The 23,353-nt window shown below is 48.0% G+C and overlaps 1 protein-coding gene across 11 annotated transcripts in view; it reads left to right on the top strand.

Moving 5' to 3' along the window:
* The first annotated feature begins 570 nt into the window (after positions 1-570).
* Positions 571-23,353, top strand: part of RBFOX1 (RNA binding fox-1 homolog 1) — a 2,175,109-nt gene continuing 2,152,326 nt past the window's right edge. For all 11 annotated transcript variants that reach the window (XM_027117455.1, XM_027117451.1, XM_027117457.1 and 8 more), the window contains exon 1: positions 571-871. In XM_027117455.1, the coding sequence (XP_026973256.1) occupies positions 662-871 (210 nt within the window). In that variant the 5' untranslated portion in view covers positions 571-661. The remainder of the gene's footprint in view (positions 872-23,353) is intronic.

Genomic DNA, 23,353 nt, shown 5'->3' with positions numbered 1-23,353 from the left:
GGTTCCTGCATCCCCAGCACATTCCTCTGCAGCCCTTTGCCCCGTTGGCAATGTCAATCAATCATCACCTTCCCCCCCAGGCACTGGGCTCTACTGGGCAGAGACAATGCCTGCCATGGTCACCATTGTAACCCCCTCCCGCATTGCCATGCCTGGTTCATAGCAATGCTCAATAAACATCCTTGATAGCTAAGCACAGCTTCGAAAGATGGTGCCTTTGTATTAAGCACATCATTCTCCAGGCCGAATTCTCCTTGTGCTTTGAGCAGCTTCTGTTTTCCAGCCACATTCAAACCATTCAAGATGCAGAACAGTACTGAGGGACCAGGGTGTCCATCCTCGCAGGACGTTGGAGAAGTGGACGTCTGCTTGTCCCTACTCCCCTCCCTTCGTTGGTCAGGGAGACCGTCTGTGTGCGAGCTGCGGGCCAGGATTTGCCTGAGCGAGCCTCTTCCACGCGTGCCCGCGGTGCACGCGAGCAGCCAGCAGGTGGCGGCAGAGAGACAGGAGTGGTCAACAGAAGAGCCCAGCTCAGAGCCGAGCCGCGGGAACCCACCGAGCCCGCGCTCAGAAGCCAGATCTCCCACCGACAGGCCGCTGGCTTCGGAAGGCTGCTGGGTCCTTCCTCTCTCCCAAGTGCAGGCAGAGCCCCCCTGGAGCTATGGCCAGCCCTTCCGGCAGCCCCGAGGACACGGGCAAGCTCAGAGGCAGGGATGGCCGGCAGAGGCGGGAGGAGGAGGATGCCCCTCCGGAGGAGAAGAGGTTGAGGCTGGGGCTGGAAGGAGGAAGCGTAGCGAAGGAGGAAGGAGAAGACGCGCCACGACTGGGCAGGGAAGAGACCGGCATCCAGACAGGTGTTGAAGACAGAGGTGAAAGGGAGGGGGGGGCGCAGGAGGGACGGGGCTGGGGGGTGGGCAGGGATGCTCCCCGTCGGCGGTCAGGTCTAAGTTGATAATTGGGCAGCAACTCCTGTGGGTGGGCGGGCGCGGTATGACAGCTTGTGGGGACCTCCTGAGAAACTAGATGCTCCGTCGTTCGTGGCAACTCCCTTCTTGTTTATGTAGGATCGACTTACTGATTCTCCAACGACGTCGTTGCTGGCTGGGGGACCCGTGGGCTCTGCGGTTGTCCAAAAAGGGAGGGGGAGCGCTGTGTCCTGGGGGCGTCCAGAAAGGAAAGGAGGCGGGGGTTTACTCTGACAAGCACACCCCATCCTGGGCAGAGCTGTTTTAGGCGTCTCTCTGGGACTTTGCTGGTTGCCTTCCATCTGGTAAGGGGCTTGGGTGGGAAGTACCGGGCACAGGCTCTGCAAACCCTCCCCTGTCAGCGTGTGTGCCAGCGGCAGCTCACCAAGCCCCTCACCTGCCCCTCGTCTTCCTGTCACTGCTCCCAGGCTGGCTGGGCAGGGAGAGTTGAGAGAGAAGGCAGGTGGCTTCCAACCCTGAAGTCACTCTTCTCTCCTCAACCCTCCAGAGAAGGACAGTGAAGCAAAGTTCTGTGCATCCCCTTGGGTGCCGCCTAGCTCTGGTCCCCGCTAGCCGAGGGTACGTGTGCGGGTGATTTGTAGCATATGTGCATGGATATGTGAGTCACCAGGTGTGTGTGGGATGGAGCTCCATGGGCAGCTTGACCTCCCCGGCCACTGCTTTCTGCTTCCTCTTCTGAATCTTCCAGTTGTGACCTGGCTGACCTTACATTTGGGGGTCACAAGTTTCTGGAGAACAGATGAGGACTGTCTGGACAGCTGTCCCCATGGTGAGGGCTGCCACCTTGAGAGTTTTAAATTGACAATGGGTTTGACCTTTTTGTTTCTTCCAAACGTTTTTATTCTTGACCATTTGCTTGGCTGAGCTCGTCTTAAAAATTTGATGTGTGACTAGTGAGCCCCACAAGGGAGAGGTCTCCTTGTTTCTCGTGAATCCACACAGGCGGCAGCAGCCTGTCTCCCGTTCAATAGGCTGCATCAAAGCCCGGCTGACTCCCAGGTGCTGCTTCACAGCCCTCACCTACCCGTGGCTGTGATTGTTCAGATCATGGGCCACCTGGACACCAGAACCAGGAGAATTTCTGAGATGCCAGGAGAAGGATAATATTTATGGAAGGTTTATTGGGACACATCGTGGAGAGAGTGGGATGGGATGTGTCGCAGTGTGGTGAGAGGAGAGATCCCAGGTCTGAGACACAATTATGCGGGCCGTGCAATGCTGTGAAACTTCCACTGTCAGAAGCCCTCCCCTCCTCCTGTCACCTCCCTCTTTTACGTGGAACTTTGCCAGAGACCAGGACACCAGAATGGAATGAAGTGACTAAGTGCAGTGGGATGCTTAGGAATGTGGGTTTGGAGCTGGTCTACTCTGGTGTGAATCCTGGTTGTGACCTTCCTTAACTGGTGACTGGGGGCAAGTGACTTAACCTCTCTGAGCCTTAGTGTTCTCAGTGGTGCAAAGGACATGTCAATAGGCCCTGTTTCATGGGGTTATTGTTCCTGAGGTTAAGTGAAGGTTATCCATAGAAAGCACTTAGTATTGCACCTGGTGTGTAGTATGTGCTCAATGAATGTGATTTAGTGCTGAAATTCTCTCTGTGCACCTTGCTTGCAGCCATGTTTGGTTCTGGGGGTTCATTATAAGAGATAAGGACCTTAGGCAAGACTCTGCATGGTAAATGCCTTTTGGAGGTTAAAGGATTTATGTGCAGAGGATGACATTTTTAAAAGGCAGAGACCCCACTGAACTTTTTGGTTCATGAAGGGAAGTGTGGATACCATGGTTTGAAGGGTTATGTCATAACTGGACAGAAATCGTCCTTGTTTTCTGAAACTGAATACGATTCTCTCCTTTTGGGACACCTGGATCTTCTGGGAACAGTGGCTCCTCATGGAGCTGGTGTCTTGGTTTTCAAGTTTAAAGGCTGGCCAAAGCACAGGCTGCCCAGAATGCCCACCAGACAGATTCCTTTTTTTTTAGTTTCTATAGGAATATTCTCTTTAAAGAACCTAGAAGCAGTTTCAGGCTGGTGCCAGGAGCAGCAGCTATTTCTTTAAGGAGGAGAGCCATTTCTTCATTCACAGACCACGTTCAGATGCATCAAGAAAAACAGAATGCTTTTTCATGGGATTTTGTCTGTATAGACCATTAGCTTGGCCGAAATGTCAAAATCATCTTTGTTCTTTAATAGCAGATTATTTTTGGATGTAGATCATTTTGGGCTTTTCTGTGCAGAAGCTGCATGGGCAACACCTCCCTGTCCATGTTGTATCTAGATGTTTTTGAGGATAAAATACCCTTTCCCATTACTGTATCCAGTGCTCTGGATGGTTGAGGTTTACATGTGACTGGTTGTCCCTCAGAGTGGCTCCTGGGCTCGGCTCTTGTCTTTAAGAAGGGTGTTGCTTCCTCTTCTGGCTGCTAGGGGATGCTTTTAGGAGCTAAACTGGAGCCCCAGGATACCTCTCAGCACCCAAGTCCTGCTGGATGTGCGGTGGAAGGAGGGTGTGTGACTACTGAGGGCTGACCCTCCACCAGGGATCAGAAGTTTTACAGAGTCTTTTTGCCCGCTCCAGGACCAGTGATGCTGAGAGGGTATTGAAGAACTGGTCCTCCCAGAGCCTTTATTGATTCCTTTCGAGAGACCCCAGGGTGAATCTGACCCACAGCTCTTCCTGGAAGGAGAGAAAAGTCTTTCCTGTAGGTAATTGGTTATCAACCTCAGGTGTTTGTTCAGCTTTTCCCAAGATCAGGCAGCTTGGCATAGATTTCTGAGTTGTTGCTGAGCAGAGTTGAGCTTCCAAGGGTAATAACTCATCGGAATCCCCGAAATCCCCTGATAGACTGTCCACTCAAGAGTCCCTGGGGTTGAGACTAGAGCAGAAGTTTGTTGTCAGCATGGGGCTCCCTGTAGGGGTGAATCCAGACTGTAGGTCTTTCTCCTTCTTTCTGGTGATGGTCTGCACCTGCGTATCTCAACTGTGGCACTGTTGATATCTGGGACCAGATCATTCTCTGTTATGGGCAGCTGTCCTGTGTATCGTACGGATGCTTAGCACCATCCCTGGCCCCTACCCACTAGATACCCTACTCCCACTTGTGACAACCCAGAGGGTCCTCAGACGTTGCCTGTGGTAGCAGGAGAAGGCAATCAAAATCCCCTTGGCTTAGAGCCACGAGTCTACACTTGCAAAAAATATTTGGAGTGTGGGTGTTGAGTTTGGTTCCCTGCTGTACCACTTATGAGCTATGTAGCCTTGGGAAGTTTATATAACCTCCAGGGGCCTCAATTTCCTCATCTATAAAATGGAGATAATCTCAGTGACAGGTTATGTATGCATTCAACAAAACAACAAGATAATAAATAGAAAATGCTTGGAATAGCATTTAGACCCAGAAAAAGCACAAAACAAATGGTCATCTCTGTTTTTAATTATTTGGGTGACTCAGACTCCATCCTCCATCCCCTTATCCATTGGTGACATGTAACGGGGGGTACCGTCCACCTAAACCTCAGATTGGATTCGGGTAGCACCTCAGCTTTCCGCATGGAACTCATTGGCATCCCCCAATTTCCTCCTGGGGGTGCAGGATTCCAGGGAGCATGGGTGTGGGTAGGCAGGCCAGATGGCAGGAGGGGTTCACTCCCACAGTGGAGAGGTCCAAAGCTGGCTGCCGAGACAGGGCGTTTGGACCAACATCTGGGTTTCAGGATTCCTGTTTGAGCACAGCTGGACTCCACAGGGTGGAAGCTCTCTCTGCTGAGATATAGATATTTCCCTGGTAACGATCTCTCAAGCTGACATGAAGACATGGCCACCCACCGGAGTGCAGTGTGTCTGCCACAGCTCTTCTGTAATTTATGAGGCAAGCATCTGTGGAATGCTGTGCTGGAGAGGGAAATGGCAGGAGGTTTCCTCGTCCTCCAAGGGCCAAGAGTGGGGTGCAGGATGGTGGAGGGTCCTTGGAGGAGGAAGAAGGCATGGAGGGTATTCCTTTCAGCAGGAACAGAGAAGCACAGGCTGCATACTGGACAGTTCAGACCCCTCAGCCCCTGGGGAGGTGGATGCCTTTGTGTCTGGAGTAGTTTAGGCTGTGTTGACCTTGGCTTTAATCATTTTAGAAATATTTAACCCCAGCGCTGGCAAACTGGAGCTTGATTTGGGCTTCTCAGCTGGAAAGAGTTGGACTGCAAGCCAGTGTCTTCCTAATTTAAAACATTTCAGCAAGATGGTCATTGTCCCTTTGGGTCCTCTAGAACATGACTTGGAGCTCAGGGAACACGAGGGAGACCATTTTGGGGGCTGGGACAGGAGTCTTTGCCAAGGATGCTTGTGGCCTGGGTGATGGTGGTGGTGGTGGTGGAGTTGGTGTACCTGAATTGAGGACCTTGAGTTGTGAACCTTATGAGATACATTTCAAAGGATTTAGGATCTATTGGGTATTGGGAATGAGCAAGATGCAGAGTCAAGTCGACCTCCAGAAAGGCAGGGAAGACCATAAATTTGATTATGGACTCTGGCTGACCTTGCTCTGAGATCCAGGTGGCAACATCTAATGGGTAAATGGGTCGGGGATGGAGATTCAGACTTGAGGGTCATCAGTGTTGATGGTAGTTGAGGCCAAGAGGACACCCGAGATTCACTGGGGAAAGAGAGGAGTGGCAAGAGAAGGGGCTTTACTATAAGCCTGGAAAGTCTTAATGATGAGAGGAGAAGAATCCATGAGAAAGGTCGGAGGACCAGCAGGAAGAGAATGTGTGGCTCCACAGACAGGAGAGGGAGAAAGACAGAAGTCATTTGTGTTGAAGAGAGCCCATTGGATTTAATATGTTCATTGGCTCTTGCTGGAATTTTAATAGAGGCCAACTGGGGGGTGGAGTACAAAGATTCACCCTAAGTCTGGACACTCTAGCACCCAACCATGGTGTGTGCAATGAAACAAAGGACACTCCATGGTCTTGACCCTCTTGCGAAACTATAGTTTGTGTGTGTGACTCCAAAGCCTCTGTCCTCTTAAAACACTCAGCTGTCACTTTTCCATGCTACCTTGGAAAAGGACCCAGCCTTGGTGGAGAGCCCTGACCTGGCTGTGTTCCTTGGCACAAGACGGTGTCATGGGGAGACCCTCACCTCTCTACACTGGGGCCCACTTGCCTTTTTCATTCCTTCTCCAAGTATTTGAGCAGCTTCTGTGGTGCCAGGTGCCAGGCTAGGTGCTGTTCTACAGGATGGATCAGTTCCTGTTCTCCTGGAGACCCTACTCTAGTGGAGGAGACAGATTCTGGTCCATGGGCCTAAGCCACCCCTCACCTGTGTTTGTAAATAAAGTTTTATTGACACACAGCCACACCCATTTACGTGCATATTGTCTGTGGCCACTTCCCTGCTACAATGGGAGAGTTGAATAGTTGGAGCAGAGACTGTATTGCCCACAAAGCTGAAAACATTTACACTGAGAATCTAAGGTGCAGGGTTTTGCACCCCCATGGTGTCCCATGGGGACATGAGTACAGCGGCCCTTGAAATGCACACAGTTCTGAGCTGGGTTTGCTACAACTACCCACCTTGTGGGACCCCAGAGGAGATGGAGTCAGCTCCCCTACTCTCAACTTTTTGGGTCTTTGGTGTCAGGGGAAGAACTGAGATTCTGAGTGGGCTTTCCTTATCCCTGTGACTGAGCACCAGGCTAGTGCTGTCTGACTTTTGGATGGGGGCAAGAAAGGAGGGAGGGAATGGTGACTTGGTGGCTCCCTCCTAAGCATCTCTCTAAGATTGGTCCCCAGTGAGTGTTCGGGGTCCCACTTTGCACAGCTGCCAAAATCTGGTGAGGTCAACCTTCTTGGCGCTGCGACTCTGGGGTACAGAGCCTCCAAATCACTAAGAAGAGAGAGAAAAGAACGGTGTTTTTTTTGCAAGCACAAGAACTTGGATTATTGAAATTAACATTTACCCCAAAGTTTTATAATGTCTGGGCATGCATATTTAAGCATCTGCCTCAAAATCTCTCGCTAATAAGCAGATGGTGCATTTAATTCCCCCCTTTTTTTTTGTTCTCTGAGCAATACACAGCTTCCTGCACTGCGTTCCTTGCAAGCAAACTGCACATGGAGGTGACAGTACTTCTGACCATCAGCACAGATCCCCCGAGAGGCCACTGAGAGCCCTGTATTTGTGGGGCTGCTGTGAGGAGGAGCTGGCCTTTTCCCTTATCAGCTCCAGCGGGAAGTTGTCAGGTTGCTCACAAGTCCACAGGGCTCCTGCCTTTGCTTCTCCAGAGAGTCTCAGCTGCATCTGAACCCTAGACCTCACTGGCCAGAGGGCCAATGTCCCGGGCAGGGTGCAGTCTGAAGTGGGAGGGGGCCTGGGAAAAGCTGCAGGGGAGGAACTCCAAAGAGTGGGTAGAGGCAAAGAGGCAGAGAGAAGAGCTGGCATGCAGAAGCAAGGACCTTGAAGGCACAAAGGAGAAAGGTGGATTTCCAAAAACAGAGAGAAGAGTAGACACTATTAGCGTGCTCCAAGTGTGGCTGGGTTTTGTGAATTTTGCTTGTTTCCTCCCCCCTGGCTCATCTCACTGTGTTCCAGGGTGTCATAGAAACAGGCTCTCAGGGGCTCTGTGCAGCTCCCGGTTCCGAGGGTCTTTAGGGAACGAAGGGGCTGCCCAGTGGGTTCCCTTGGCTCTGTGGCCCCTCCTGCCTGGTCCCTCCACCCTTGACTGTGTGCGGACCTTCCTTGCCTTGCCTGTCAGACCTCCTTCTGGGAGAAACCTGGGCAGGGCTTGTGTCTTTGCTGTGGGGCTCTGTCTTGCATCTGTATAAGGAAGTCTTTGTGACTTGGAAACGTGTTGGCTTAAATTGGAAGGCGTGTGATGCCTGGGAGGGAAAATCTACTGCCCTTTTCATTTTTCGTTTTGATTCCGTGTTCTGTGTTGTCCTGATGGAGTGGTAAGCCCTGGCCTCTAGGAATCAGGCTGGATGAAAGCATCTACATGGTCTGAGTATAATTCCTTGGCTTTTGTTCTGCTTATTAGCAATATACATTATTATTTGCTCATTGTAAAGAATTTTAGCAGTACAAGTATATATAAAGCAAACAACTCTTTTATCTGCCTCTCTTCAACCTTGCTTCTCAGAGGTGACACCAGGAGGGGAGGGGTTGACATATACCCTTCCACACCTTTCTCTTTGTAGTCAAGCATATATAGTTGCACAAAGTTTAATCTTTTTAAAATAAAAATGGGATAATGCTCCATTTACTGTCTGGAAAAGCTTCCTCTTCACTCAATGATATGTCTTTGGCATCATCTCATGGTGAAACCTGGGCTCCACCTTGCTCTTAAGGCAGGTATTCTGCTGTGTGGATGCACTGTAATTTATTTGGCCGACCCTAGATTGATGGGTCTTTGAATGGTTCCTGCTTCCTCCCTGTTACAGATGGCATTGTGATGAATATCCTGGCACACATGGCTTGGGGTTCTGTGCCTGTGCTTCTCTAGGAAGTTTCTAGGGCCAGGATATCCAGGGGCAGAGGGGGATCTGTGCTGAATTTGCATCCTGGTTAAATATCTCCCTGCCTCCCCAGCCCCACAAGACTCACATGTACCATCCTCTATAGGGGTCATCCTCTGAAGCCTGAAGGGCACTGGTCAGATGGCATTGCCCTCCTCACTTCCACTGGGGTCAGTCTACACCCTGCTGCCCCTGGGGGCCCAGCTATCTTACCAGCTCCTCCTGGCAGGACCCGGCTTCTAACTGTGGCAGGTGACCTTACCCGAGGGAAAGTTCACTTTCCCAAACATTCTTGGTTATGTTACTGTAAGTTCCAAGGTTGGCATGTGCCTCCTCCAGACCTTGCTGCTTCCCACCTGTGTGCCCTTGAGCAAGCCATTTCAGCTGTCTGATCTCAGTTTCCTCAAATGTAAAATGGAGATAATACAACAATGACGGCTGCCTCCTTGGCTGTTGGGAGGACTCAAGGAAATGACCACCAATTCTGCGATGTTTGGCTTGTTGTGCACGTTCAGCCAGTGCTGGGCAGGTCATTGCTGAGTTTTCGGCATGCTGGTCTGTGGCTTTACCAGGGGTATGTTTTTTGTGTCGAGCCCAATGCCAGGCCCTTAGTAGCTGCTCAGTAAACGCTTAGTGAGTGATTGGCAGGGACGGAGATTGGGGCGGAGGCAGCGAGAGCAGACGAAAGGCAACGGGCTCATCAGTGAGCCGCCAGCTAGTGGGCTCCAAGGTGAACTTCCGTCCTCAGAGCGCCTTGCCCCTTGCTATACTTGCCAAGCACACAGGGCTCTGCTGTGTCTTCCAGGCCAGAGCCCAGGCAGGTGCTGGTCAGTGTCCTGGTGCATCAGGGCACCTCCAGCCCCAGCTTGGTCCTGGATGCCAAGTGGCCCCAAGGTGGCTGGGACTCTGCTGTTTCTGAGCCCAGACACAGAAGACAGGGAAGTGGGGGGAGGCAGCACCCACAATTTGGCCCTTTCTTCCCCTTTGCTTTGAACCCTGCGAGGCACGTGGGCTTGTATGTGTGCATGTACGTGTGTGTGCCTGTATGTTGGTGTTTTTGTGCGTGTGTGACCTTCTCTGTGAGTTTCCAAGTCTTGGGTTGTTTGTGCAGGACTAGGGTTGCCAGATTACATGCAGGAGGTCCAGTTAAACTTGACTTTCAATTTAACATTTTTTTTTTAAATAAGTGTATCCCAAAGCAATATTTGGGACATACTTACACTAAAAAATAATTCGTTGTTTATATGAAATTCAAGTTCGAACAGCATCCTGTCTTTTTACTTGCTACGTCTGGCAATCCTGTGGGGGGTTGTGGGTATGTGTTGGTATATCTCCACATGAGGGACTGTCTGTAGGCACCAGGATAGGGGTGGAATGGGAAGACCGTCCAGGGCCGCTTAGTGGCCCAAAGTCTGTGGGGTTGGATGCTCTGGTTCCTGGGCCTGGGCAGTGCTCCCCAGCACCCACCTCCCCCTGCCATCTCCATTGGTTTCTCTCCCATCCCTCTCTAAACACAGGGCAAAAGCTGCCCCATCCACCCTTGTTTGGAACACAGCTGCCCATCCAGATGAGATGCAGTGTGCCAGATGGCTGCAAAGCTCTCCCCAGCTCCCTCTGCAAGGGGCCTGCAGATGAAACGGAAGCCCTCGTCTGCACGGCTCCCCCTTCCAGAAAAGCCGGGCCGACAGACACTCCTCCTTCCTGGCGATTAAACTGCCCCGTGTTTTGCCAAACAAATAAAGCCCTTCATTTCTACCATAAACTTGTTCACACGCGTGGGCTGATTGATCCACCAGTGTGCCTGATTCATCAGGTCTCTCGCTGGTTGGGACGAGAGGCTCTTCTCTCAGGCCCCAGTGAAGAGCTGCCTAATTTCCATCTGAAAGACTCTGTAGAAACCAACCACAGCATTGGAAGAAAGCTGCCTCTTCCCCTTTGGCAGGTTCCTCCTTTTTCTTGATATTTGACTGTGATTGAGGGGGCATTTCCATCTGGCTGGCTGGGGGCTGTCAAGGAGGACATTGGACTTGGCCTCTGAGTCCACTGCAGCCCTTCATGGGAAAAGCCAGGAAGGAACCTTGTCCTGTGTTACTGTTAAGTCTTTTACTGAACTCGTTATAGACAAGGTCTCTTTCCTTGCAGCTCCTCTGTGAGGCAGGTGCTATGGTCATCTGCATGCTCACTTGCTCTCTCTAGTGTCTTTCAAACTCCTGTACACATGCTATGCTCTTTCCTGCCACAGGGACTTTGCACATCCTGCTTTTTCTGCCTGGAGAGCACTTTCCCTCCCCCCTTCACCTGGTAAACATCTCATCTGCCAGCTGAGTCACCACTGCCTCAGGGCAGCCTGGCCACACTGTCACAGCAACTCCTGTTACCTGTTCTTATAGCACCAGCTGTCTCTCTGTTTAGATTTGGCCCAACTAGAGATAACTGTTTCTTTGGGCATGACTCTGTGATGAATATCTGCCTCCTTCTACACTATGATCACCATGAGGGTAGGGGCCATGCTTGTTCTTGATTCCCACTGTGTTTCTGGTGTTTAGCATACGTTCAGGTAGAATTTGATTAATGAATGAGGCATACCCATTTTACAGATGAGGAAACTGAGGCTCAGGAAAGTTACACAATTTGCCTGGTGTTATGCAGTCACTCAGAGGTGGGGCTGGATTTGAACCCACCTGGTTGGTCTCTGGATGCATGCTATTAACCACTTAACTGTGGTAGCTCTCCAACTGCAGAAGTGAGAGAGATTATGCAGGACATGTGTTGCCAGAATCCTAGGGGTCCTCTAGAAGGTGATGTAGGAACATATCTGCCTATGGACCTTTTTACTGTTGCATAGAATGCCCCATTAGGCATTGCACAGAATGCCCCATCTTTCTGTCTTACCCTTAGCAAAGGCCTTTGTAATATTTGAAGAGCAGTTGTTGGTGTGGGAGGATGGACCCTATATCATATTTAGATCTCGTGGTCTGCCTGGCTCCCTGATCTTCTTTAGCTTTAGTTATGCAAAATCCACACTGTCTCTTTTGGTAGATGTTCAGTTTCTTTTCCCTCTTCAAGTTTGCTTAAAACTTGATTCCACAACTGCGGCCTGCTCCCTATCCCCATCCCTTACCCAGGTTGACTTGGATTTTGTCAACAACTACTCCAGACTTTGGTGAAGGCCAGATTGAAGGAAATCTTTAAAAAAGAGGATGTGTGAAGAAAGTGAAGCTACCTGATGGGTGGGCAGTCACTAGGGTCAATCCAAAGGCTGGAAGAAGGGCTGACTTGGAGGACTGGAGGAGTCTCAGGGCTGAGGGTCAGGTCCAGGTTGACTAAAGGGGCTGAGTCTGCGGGGTGAACTTCGAGTATTTAATAAACCCCTCCTTCTCATGGGTGGGAATAATTGATGAGACTGCTAAATTTGATGGGGATTAAAGATCCTTTGGTGGAATTTACCTAGAATGCCAGCAGTGTGACACCACCACGGCATTGATTATTGATTGCCCAGCTGTCATCAGTTTATCAGCCTTCAGTTCTAGCCGTAATTTGCATTAATTATCAAGGCAAGTTTTTACTTTCCTAGTCAATAAAGGGGGTGTTCAGAGAGCAGTGACCGAGGCTGGGCATTACCCAAAATGATGTGTATTTCCTGGGCAAGCTTCTTGCCTGCTCAGCCACAGGTGGAAATACATCCTAAATAACGCATTTGCTTCTTTAGAGGGCTCTGAATAAATGGCAAACAGCTCGAGTCCATTCCTCTACCCATCCATCTACCCACTCACCCATCCATCCATCCACCCACCCACCCAACACTCCCCACCCTCCCTCCATCCATTCATCCACCCAACGCTCCCAACTCTTCCTCCATCCATCTATCCGTCCATCATCCACCCAACCCTCCCTCCCTCCCTCCCTCCATTCCTCCATCCTTCCATCTGCTTGTACCTGTGTTCATTTATTCAGTAAAGACTCATTAACCACCTAGTAGATTCTGGGAAGGCACCTACTCTAGTGGTTGAGAACATAGGCTAGTAACCAGGACCTGGTGGGGTTGGGTCCCCACTGGCAGAGTTGAGTGATCCAGCCTTTTTGTCCCTTCTGCCAAAAGTCCACAAGATCTGGGAGTGGCTCTTTTGGGAGGGGGCTGGTAATGACGGTTGGCCTTTACCCTTCATCACACTCCCTGTGTGGCATCTGGAAAGCCTGTGCCTCAGTCTCCTGTCTGGGGAGTGGGGTTAGGAGTACCAAGCCTGCTTCCCTCCCAGGACTGTTAGGAGGATAAATGAGATGATAAGTGAGGGCCCTTTGAAAATGAAAACATTCTATTTGAATGTAAAGTGTTCTGTGACTGATATTTTCTATCCTGTGAAATCATTGTTGACCCTGAAAATATCTATTCAAAAACTGAACGGAGTAGGGACTTCCCTGGTGTCACAGTGGTCCAATGCAGGGGACACGGGTTTGGGCCCTGGTCTGGGAAGATCCCACATGTCACAGAGCAACTAAGCCCATGTGCCACAACTACTGAGCCCGTGTGCCACAACTACTGAAGTCCACGCGCCTAGAGCCTGTGCTCCGCAACAAGAGAAGCCACTGCAATGAGAAGCCAGCGCACCGCAACAAAGAGTAGCCCCCGCTCGCTACAACTAGAGAAAGCCCGTGCGCAGCAACGAAGACCCAACACAGCCAAAGATAAATAAATAAATAAACAAATTAAAAAACCTGAATGGAGTTAACCCTTCCTCCCTATCTACACTGGGGGAGGGAATCTGTCAAAGATTGTTGTTGCTATTTTACACACGGGGAAAACTAAGGAAGGTGCAGAAATGGGACCAAGACCCCGGACTCCTGACTCTGTCTGTGTAAGGTCTTAAATGGGTGAACTGCTTCGTATTCTTTCTACAGGGTTGCTCTGTAAGAAATATCCCTCATCTAATATTCAAAGGGGGACCTGAGACAGTTTCTAAAAACAAAAGTGGCTGTTGGGTGGGTTCAATTATCTCTACAACTGGGACGGCTCTGGGGATGAAGCAAGAGGAAACATCTTTAGAGTCAGAGGGATTTGGGTTTGAACCCCAGATTTTGACAGTTACAAGCTGGGAGAACTTGGGCAGGTTATTCAACATCTCGGAGCCCCAGTGACCTTGGAAAATAATATGCATTGTATTAAAACTTGTAGGAAGACTCCCACCTGGCCCCTGTAGGCGGAGGGGTGACCAGCAGGGCAGGGTTTGAGTCTCACAGGTGCTCTGACCGACAACACCCAGTCATTCCTACAAATGCTTCCCTGGCAGAGTTTTCTATGTATCAGGGATCATGCAGATGGGATGTTAACACAGTAGTCAGCACAGAAATCAACACTTGTGGGTTTATTTTAGCGCCTTTTTTGTTGTTCTCCATATTTCCGTATTTCCCCAACCCTTAGGAGCATCAGAATCACATGGGAGAGCGTGTTTATTAAATATACGAATTCCTGGGGCTCATGCCCAGAGATTCTGATGCTTAGGGGCTCACCCTGGGTGTATGGTTACAAAAGCTCCCAGGTGAGTCTCCTGTAGCAGGGTTGGCTCTGCCTCGGGGACCCAGTTTGGGAACCAGTCCTTGGTGCTACTTTGTTTAAATGTCAGGGTGGGCTTTTCTACTCCATCTTGTATTATCCTCATTTGTATTCAAGCCTGTATCTTCCTCCTGGACTGTAAGCTCCTTGATGTCAGGATTATCTGTCATATTTGCATCAGTGAACCAAGGTTTCCACAGGTGCTCCGTGGAACAGCATTGCTTGCTGAATGGGGTCAGGCTCTAGGGAGGCGTGTGTGTATGTGTATGTGTGTGTGAGTGTGTGTGTGTGATGTGAATCTTTGTTAAAAGAACCTTTTTGTTTTTCATCTGCATTTGCTGTGAGTCAGTGTGATTTACTCTAATGGCAGCCAGTGCAGCTTAAGCAAGGCTTTGCCCTGAAATGGAGCAAGTTTATAGGTGGGCAGAGCAGCCAAAAGCAATTCCTTGGAAAAGCTTCAGTGTCGTCCTCACTAATTGAACTCAAATTTTCACTTCCGTTTAATACCACCATGAGGGCCATGTTGATTCTCCTGTGGAGTGGGTACTATCAAATTGCCTGTGCAGGTGTATGTGAGTAACTGGGATTGGGTTTGGGGATGGATGCACTTCATCTGTGAACAAAAACAATGGGATAGGTGTCATCATTGGTTACCAGCATGTGTGAGATGGGACTTGGCATCCAAAGGAGGAGCCTCCTTTACATCGTCAACCTTGATCAAACTGTTTCTGAATTCCTCACACACACAGTCAATACCATGATTGGTACTGATTGGATAATACTTCAGTTTCTTCCTATGCTGGGTAGGAAAATAAACTGTAGAAACAACTTCTCGAGCATCCTTTCTTTTGTATCAGGGCTTCTCAGAATGCTGGCCTTAGAACACCTGTGAGGGAATATCTGAGGTGGTTTCTAGACCTACAGTTTCCAAGGTCCCACCTTTTTGAATCAGAATCTCTGATGCTGGGACCACAAAATGAACTGATAACTCAGGAAGTTTGTAATCAAGTAGGGAGATCAGAAGTGTATATGAATAAGTGTAATACAGAGTAGATTAAAAAAACAATACCTTGATTTTTAAATTTTTTATTATTAAAAAAATTTTTTGGACATGCTACGTGGCATGCGGGATCTTAGTTCCCTGACCAGGGATCGAACCCATGCCCACTGCAGTGGAAGCACGGAGTCTTAACCACTGGGCCACCAGGGAATTCCCTACCTTCGTTATTTTTAACGAAATAGGTGTTTAAAAAATTCAAGGAATACAGAATAGTATAAGAGAGAAAGAAAAATCACCTCAAATCTTACCACCCCAAGAAATAAAGCTACTTACTATAAAGTGAAAACCATCCCAGACTCAGTCTGTATACAGATGGAAGGGTGGCTAGAGAGATGGACAGACACTTCTGATCAGACAAAATGGGATTTTTAAAAAGAAAAAGTACTACATTTACTGTTGCATAAATGTAATTGAAGAAAAAGAAACTGAAGTGAAACTGAGGTACCTGGAGATGAGTGTAGGGTCCAGGCTGATGAGGAAGGCAAAGCAAGAAGGGTGGTGAGGTTGTGAAGAGCAGATTTAGAAGGGAGGAGGGGGTGAGGGAGGTGGGAGACAAGCAAACATAGCTAGAGTGGGAATTTTAGATCTTGAGACCAGATGGCTTTACAGTGATGATGAAGATCAAAGCGGGGGCATTAGAATGAAGCTATAAAGCCCCTGTTGGAGGCTGGGATGCATAGATGCTCCCTGTGAATGTCTGCTCATTGATGGTGAGAAATGTGAGCATCCTGGCCCTACCAGATCTTTCCTAGGGACTCTGTGCTCTATTCTTGGGGTGTTTTTATCACCTGGCTCAGAGCAGTGGTCCCCAAAATGGTGTTCCTTGTACTATGACCATTCTATGTAAAATGTTCATGGGTCAAGGATGAAATGAAAAACAACTGGGAAAATGTTGTGGGAATGTGCACATTGGTGAAAAATTGCTCTTTATCCTTTCTGGGGGATTGTTCTTTATTTTGAAGTGATGTCTGTTCTGTTCAATTTTATTTGGCACTTTTGGATTTTTTTTCTTTTCTGAAATGCTATGGGGTAGAAATGTCTAATACTTACTCATATCCAGTTCTTGTCTCCTTCTCAGTAGTGGGAGGATGACACTCCCTTCCTCCATTTCTCTCGATGGGGCGGGGGGAGGGATGTGACTAGTATTGGCCAATGGGCTGGGGCAGAAGTGCGATGTGTCGGTTCTAGGCTGGAGCATTTAACACCTAGTGCATGGTCTTCTGGCTCTGTCTTCATTCTGCTGCCCTGATGGGTGATGGAACCTCTGTTAAGTTCAACGTGGAAACAGAATCCCTTCCACCCTGCTCCTTGACATGGAATGCACATGAAGCGTGAGTGAGAAAAGGAACTCCTAAATGTCCTAAGGCACTGACACTTGGGGGTGGTTTGTTATTGCACCAAAACCTAATCCAGGTTGATTGATTATGGTAGTATTTTTTTTTGGGAGGGGGTGAAATTGGTAGCTTAAAAATGTCCTTTCTTAACCTCACCAACCCTCCAAAAAAAGGGGAACATTATGTGGGTTCCCAAAATTAAAAAAATATTTTTTGGCTTATGAAGTAGAACAATCTGGGAGTCAAGCGTAGAGAAGCACAGTGTGGAGTATCTACAAGCCCAGTTTTATTTCCCTTAGCCAAGTTGTGGAGAATTTCTGTCTTTCCTATTCCACATTCCAGGGACTCTCTTTCTTTTAATATTAACATATTTGTGTTATTATATTTTTGGCTGCATTGGGTCTTCGTTGCTGTGCGTGGGCTTTCTCTAGTTGTGGTGAGCGGGGGCTACTCTTTGTTGTGGTGCGTGGGCTTCTCATTGTGGTGGCTTCTCTTGTTGCAGAACACGGGCTCTGGGTGCGCGGGCTTCAGTAGTTGTGGCACGCGAGCTCAGTAGTTGTGGCTCGCAGGCTCTAGAGCCCAGGCTCAGTAATTGTGGCACACGGGTTTAGTTGCTCTGCCGCATGTGGGATCCTCCTGGACCAGCGCTTGAACCTGTGTGCCTCTGCATTGGCAGGAGGATTCTTAACCACTGCGCTACCAGGGAAGTCCCTCCAGGGACTCTTGAAGAGACTTTGGTAAAATGTTACAGCTTAAATGGTGCTGGGAGCTGCAGACCACCCTGACTCAGTTCTAGGGGTAGAATCCCTTCCTGCTTCGGAAGGAGCTTCGTGCCCTTGTGATAGTTCAACCCTTTAGAGGGATTCTGTACTAATTACATTAAAACATGGCCATGGCTTCTGCTTCGTTGTCCCCCAAATTAAACACCTCAGTCACACAAACACACCCTGTCAGATTTAGTGCAACTGATTCCCAACTGTCACTAAGGACAAAATTAGATTATATTTTTTCCAGTTCAACTGAAAGAAAATTGACAATAAAATGCTGATCAATATGTGCAGCTCAGGAAGTACAGCCTGCTTTGAGATGCAGAAGAAGTGTTTGTTTTAAACATCTATACTCTTGAGTAAAGAAAAAAAAAATCCATTCCTCTTTTCTAGAGGGGGAAGACTGAGAGCTGGGCTTAGCAACAGCTTGACTGTTGGAGTCTGAATTAAGCCAATAAAATAGATGTTCCCCTGGATAGAAGGGTGCATTTCTGCTTTTCTGGGGACCATGCTTTTATGGTGAAGTTTGCTCTCTGTCTTTGGTGGTGTGTGTGTCTCCGGGTGTGTGTGTCTGTGGGTGGACGTCTGCATGCAAATGACAGTGTGTACCTGTGTGGGTGTGTGCAAAATTCCCATGTGAACCTCAGCTTTGTGTGAATCTTAGGGCCTTGAGTCCAGTGGATGCCATTTTAAGAAAAATCACTCAAAAACGAGTCAGAAAGAATTGAAATCAAATCCCAGTTTTAAAAGCCAGGTTTGTAGGCAGCTCTGGATTTTCTTTGTTTGGGATTCTACCTGCCTCCACATGACATTTTTGCTTCTTTTTTAAATGATCAGAATCAAAGGGTTAAAACTGATCATGAGCACAAAAGAGTAGACAGTGTATGATTCTCTTTACATGAAGGTTTCTCAACTGAGAGAGAGACTATTGACATTTCAGGTTGGATATTTCCCTGTTGGGGGCTGCCCTGTGCAGGAGTTCTGTAACAAGGGGCACGCATGAGGTTCGAGTTGAGATGGAGAATCACGGTGAGACTGAGGAATTTGGCTATAGTGTCTTGAAGATACCCACAGTTTCTGGAGTCCTGACTGCACTTCTGTGGAATCAGGACTGGGTGGAATTCCCAGTTGCCACCTGTCTCCTATTCATTCAACGAACATGCAGGGAACCACTATGTGCCTAGAACTTGCCAGGAGAGGAGAAGAAAAAGATGATTGAGACATGGATCCATCAGAGGTCACTCTACCCTAACACAAATCAGATAAGAACACAGGGTCTTGTGGGGTAAGTGCCTTGATAGACCTCATCCTGCAGGCTATGTGAGAATGAAGGACTTTAAAAAAAATTACACATGAAAATGTATTGCACTTCATATATACAAATGTGATTTGTGTTAACTCTGTAGTATAATTATGCCCATATTCTTAGCATTATTTTTAAAATTATTTTTATTTTTTTTTTTTTGCGGTACGCGGGCCTCTCACTGTTGTGGCCTCTCCCGTTGCGGAGCACAGGCTCTGGACGCGCAGGCTCAGCGGCCACGGCTCACGGGCCCAGCCGCTCCGCGGCATGTGGGATCTTCCCAGACTGAGGCATGAACCCGTGTCCCCTGCATCGGCAGGCGGACTCTCAATGACTGCGCCACCAGGGAAGCCCTAGCATTATTTTTTGAAAGAGATTTGTTTCTTAGCAAATCATCTCTAGACTATGCTGAACTGGAAATTTACTTAGAAGCAATAAAAAACACAGGAATGCCAGGACTTATGCAGGAGATTCTAAAGTCAGTGGGCAAAGCAAAAAATTCAATACAGTTCACGTTACTCTTGAAAATCCCCTCCATCTTTCATAAAGTACAGAGGTCAGACTGACCACGGCTCACCAGCTTCCACCCAGCACGTCTTCCTCCAGGTTGGAACAGACAGTGGTTTCTTTGGTGGGCAGCTGATGAAGTCATTGAGGGGTCACCTTTTATGAATATTTGTGTTTTCAACCCCAAAATCATTCATCAAAGTGAGATGTTCTCACTGAGGAAAGCAAGCACAAGCTCCTGCATGAAGGCTTTGCTCACAACTCTTACTTCTCTCTCTTTTACCCCTCTTTGTTCTTGCCAAGTACTGATGGTTCATTTCCCACAGATTAAAAGAGCCCAAGTGGATCTATACCTATGAGTGGAATTGCTGGGTCATGTGGTAACTCTATATTTAATTGTTTGAAGGGCTGCCAGACTGTTTTCCAAAGTGGCTGCACCATTTGACATTCCCACCAGCAGTGTGTGAGTGTTCCAATTTCTCCACATCCTCACCAACCCTTGTTACTGGCAGTCTTTTTGATTCTAGCCATCCTATGGGTGTGAAGTGGGATCTCATTGTGGTTTTCATTTGTATTTCTCCAAAGGCTAAGGATGCTGAGTGTCTTTTCATGTACCTATTGGCCATTTGTATATCTTACTTGGAGATAGGTCTATTCAGAAATGAAATCATAGGTTCACACAAAAACTTATACATGAATATTTACAGTAGCATCATTCATAATAGCCGAAAGGTGGAAATAGCCCAAATGCCCTTTAACAGATGAATAGATAAACAGAATGTGGCATAGCCACACAATGGAATATTATTTGTCCATAAAAGGAGTGAACTTCTGATACTTGCTATAATATTGATGAATCATGAAAACATTATGCTGAGTGAAAGAAGCTAGACACAAAAGGTCACATATTATATGATTATATGATTCCATTAATATGAAAGGGCAAAATAGGGAAATCTACAGAGACAGAAAGTAGATTAGTGGTTGTCTAGGCCTGGGGTGTGGGGCTGGGGGTGGTGGGTGAGAGCTAAAGGATATGGGACTGCTTTTTGAGGTGGTGAGATGTTCTCAAATTGACTGTGGTGACTGTTGTATGTATCTGTGAATATATGTAAAATGATTAAAATGAAAAAAGTGTAAAAGAAATGTAAAAAACCAAAAGAAGGCAAGTTGCAATTCTATTGATCACTTGATGGGCTTAAAAATACAAATTCCTGGGCTCTACCTCCAGTGATTCTGACTCAGTCGATCTTGGGTAGGGCTTGGGTATTCCTGAGGGATTCTGCCATTCAGCCTGATTTGGGGCCTACTGTGTCCATGGGGAACCCTCTGTCCTCTGAGATCTAGAGGTCACGGTGATGGTGGCTCATATTTATGGAGAGCTTGCCATGTTCTAGGTACTGTGCTGATCACCTTCATCTCCTCTTAATCACACAATAACTTCCTTATAAGGTAGATAATATGTCCTTTGCTTTAGAGATAAGAAATTGAGGTTTTAGAAACACTTGAGTAACTTGTTCATAGCCTCAGTAGGAAGTGGTGGAGCTGGAAGATGTACTGGGAGCATCTACTCAGGAACCAGTGCTTTCAAGGCCACAAATTCTGTGATCCATGGACGCCTGAAGCCCTACCTGAGATTTCTGCTGAGGCTGGGGTGGGGCTCAATATCTTACAACCTTCCCAAGGTCCTGGGCATCTGAGTCCAAGTCTGCTATCTTTATCTCCCAGTCTGCTTTGATTTCCAAAGCATAAACCATTTGCACCAAACATGAATGGATTTTGTTGACTTGTTGAGATTTGGGGCCAAGGACAGGGTCACATTGCTCCCTGCTTGGTCTTGGCCGACTCACTGACTTCTCTCACTTTGCTTCACTCCTGTATTTTTCCACATACCTCCTCCATCCTGGATTGCTCTGAGAACTCTGAGTTCTTGTCTCTTTACTTTACAGAGCACCTTCACTATTCCCTGCAAAAATCCCCAAAGTATGTAGTTGAGCCATGTCAGCATTCGACCTGCAGAAAATTCCACAGACAGGATCTGCCCTCTGGACAGTGGTTATACTTACAGATTGATGAGATGTTATTTTGTTTTTCTCTCTAAAATATACTGCTTAGCTATCAAACCTTTGGCGCCTGGCTGCAGTCCTCAGCTGGAGGCAAGTGGGGTGAATACTGCTTCTTTGCAACCTGAGGAGGAATGCTGCCACTTAAAGAAGGAGAAACTGGCTCTTTTTGAGAGGCGGAGGGAGGCTTCCGGAGCTGCTGCCAGTTTGTTTGGAGGCAAAATGGTTGTTGTATTAAAATTGCCCAAACTTGGGCTGGTGCCCTGTGTGTTCAGAGCTCAAAGCCATGATTACTTGAAATTTTTTTTTTTTTGGTTGGTTTTCCATCCTGTTGTTTGGCTGTTTTCCGCTAATAGCTTCAGTCTCAAGGTTCAGTTCAACAGACACTAACTGCACCTACTATGTGCTGTCCTTATAGCACCTACTATGTGCTAGGCCCTGGGGATATAGTGGCAAGCAAGGTAAACACAGCACTTGAACAGGAGACTGTGGTTCCCACTGTCAACCCCCTGCCCCCCACCAAAGAGAGAGGCCACCATTGGGCTTCTGCAGATCTCAGATCACCTTGCATCTTCTCCCTAAAGAGGGAAGGTGAGGAGATTTGGTGTCCAAGGGCCCTTGAGGAAGATTTAGCTGAGTTGCCACCAAAGTTTGGAGTGATGGGGAGGAGCTAGCATTTGTGTTTAGAGGTGAGAAAGTGAGGGCAGCTTGATTTTAGAGGCAGTTAAGATTAACAGGAGGCTTTTTGGGATTTCCATGTGTAGTGGAGACCTGCTACAGTGAGGGTCCCTGTGGCTGAGCTTGTGGTCAGTGGAATGACCATATGAGGGTCCCCAGATATTATCAGGAGCAGCTGCAACAAGGGTGACAGCTCATGGAGACTCATGGAGAAGGAAAAGAAACCCTGATAATGACAAGATAGAATTCCCCACCTGCCAGGCGTATGGGTACTCAGAGCAGATTTAACTGGAGTTACAGAAATAGGAATGTGCCATTTCTTACACCCGGGAGGGGTGGAACAAAATATATTCCCTCTGGCTTGGAGGGAAGGAGAACGCCAGCAGGCATGACTCCACCTTTCCATTCTTAAACCGTGTGTCTAGAAATGCAGTTCCTACTGGTCCACAGACCAAAGCTCCATAAACACTAATACCACTGCTGCATTTCTCCTGCCTGGCGCTCTCCCCAGTTTCCCCTCTTTGGTAGATAGAGGGAGGAGGTTCCAGCATCACTTTTGAGGATGAGCTGGGAGAGAAGTTTCCACATCTCTCTCCGCCCCTTTTGTGAGAGGACACATTGATCTGGTTGGCGAGACAGAGGAAATGCTGACTCTGTCTGAACACGTTCACATATTAGTGGATGGGTTACTTTGCCTAAAGTGTGGCAACGGGGTTCACCTCCTTGGTCCCTCACACAGAACCCAGGCTTTTTGGGGCAAGTAAGACAGACAAGACCTGCCTGGCAGAGCCATCCAGCAAGTGACTGTCCACCCGTCTTGAACAACAGGGGTTTATTGTCTCAAATACTAAGACCAGAGGTAGTTGACTCCAGGGTTTGCAGAATGAATAGCTCGAGATAACGGATTTCTTGTTTGCCTTTTCTGTGATGCTCTTGCCTTCCCCCCCACCCATCACAGAGGGATGGAGGAGGCTGCCACAATCCAAATAGGAAGTCCTTATGTGACAACAGACAAAGGCAAGAAGGAAGGGACACAGTATCTCTCTGCACATTTCTATATTAAAACCTCTCCTGGAAAATCCCAGCAGACATCCTACATCTCAGCCACATCAGCCCTCAATAGAGCAGGTAGAATGGAGTCTTGGGACCAGTCCTAAACCAATCACTGGCTAAGGGGGGTTTGAGTAACATTACTTTAGGATCTAAGCCTCAGACTAGGGAACGACAAACTTTTTCTGTTAAAAAAATGGTAATATATTTTAGGCTTTTTGGTTCAGACACCCTCTGTTGCAACTTCTCAACTCTACCATTGTAGCATGAAAGCAGCCACAGACAACACATAAATGAAGGGGCATGGCTTTGCTGCAATAAAACTTTATTTACAAAAACAGTCAGTGGGCCAGATTTGGCCCTTGGGCTGCACTTTGCCAAACCCTGCTTAAACTAATCATGATTCATTCTCTGAGGCCAGCACTTCTAAGAAACAAGGCTGCCCCATATCTGAGTGAAATAGGAGTTCTGCGAACAAGGAGGGAGAAAGGAATAACCAGTTTCTGGGTAGATAACTGATAGTGTCAGGGCCAAAGTAGCTCTTCAGTCC

Source organism: Aethalodelphis obliquidens, unplaced genomic scaffold, assembly GCF_003676395.1.
Source record: "Aethalodelphis obliquidens isolate GAN/ISIS:26980383/991018 unplaced genomic scaffold, ASM367639v1 scaffold18, whole genome shotgun sequence".
In the NCBI taxonomy this organism is placed as follows: domain Eukaryota; kingdom Metazoa; phylum Chordata; class Mammalia; order Artiodactyla; family Delphinidae; genus Aethalodelphis; species Aethalodelphis obliquidens.
The sequence above is the reverse complement of the archived record's forward strand: the minus strand, read 5'-3'. Positions and strand labels throughout refer to the sequence as shown.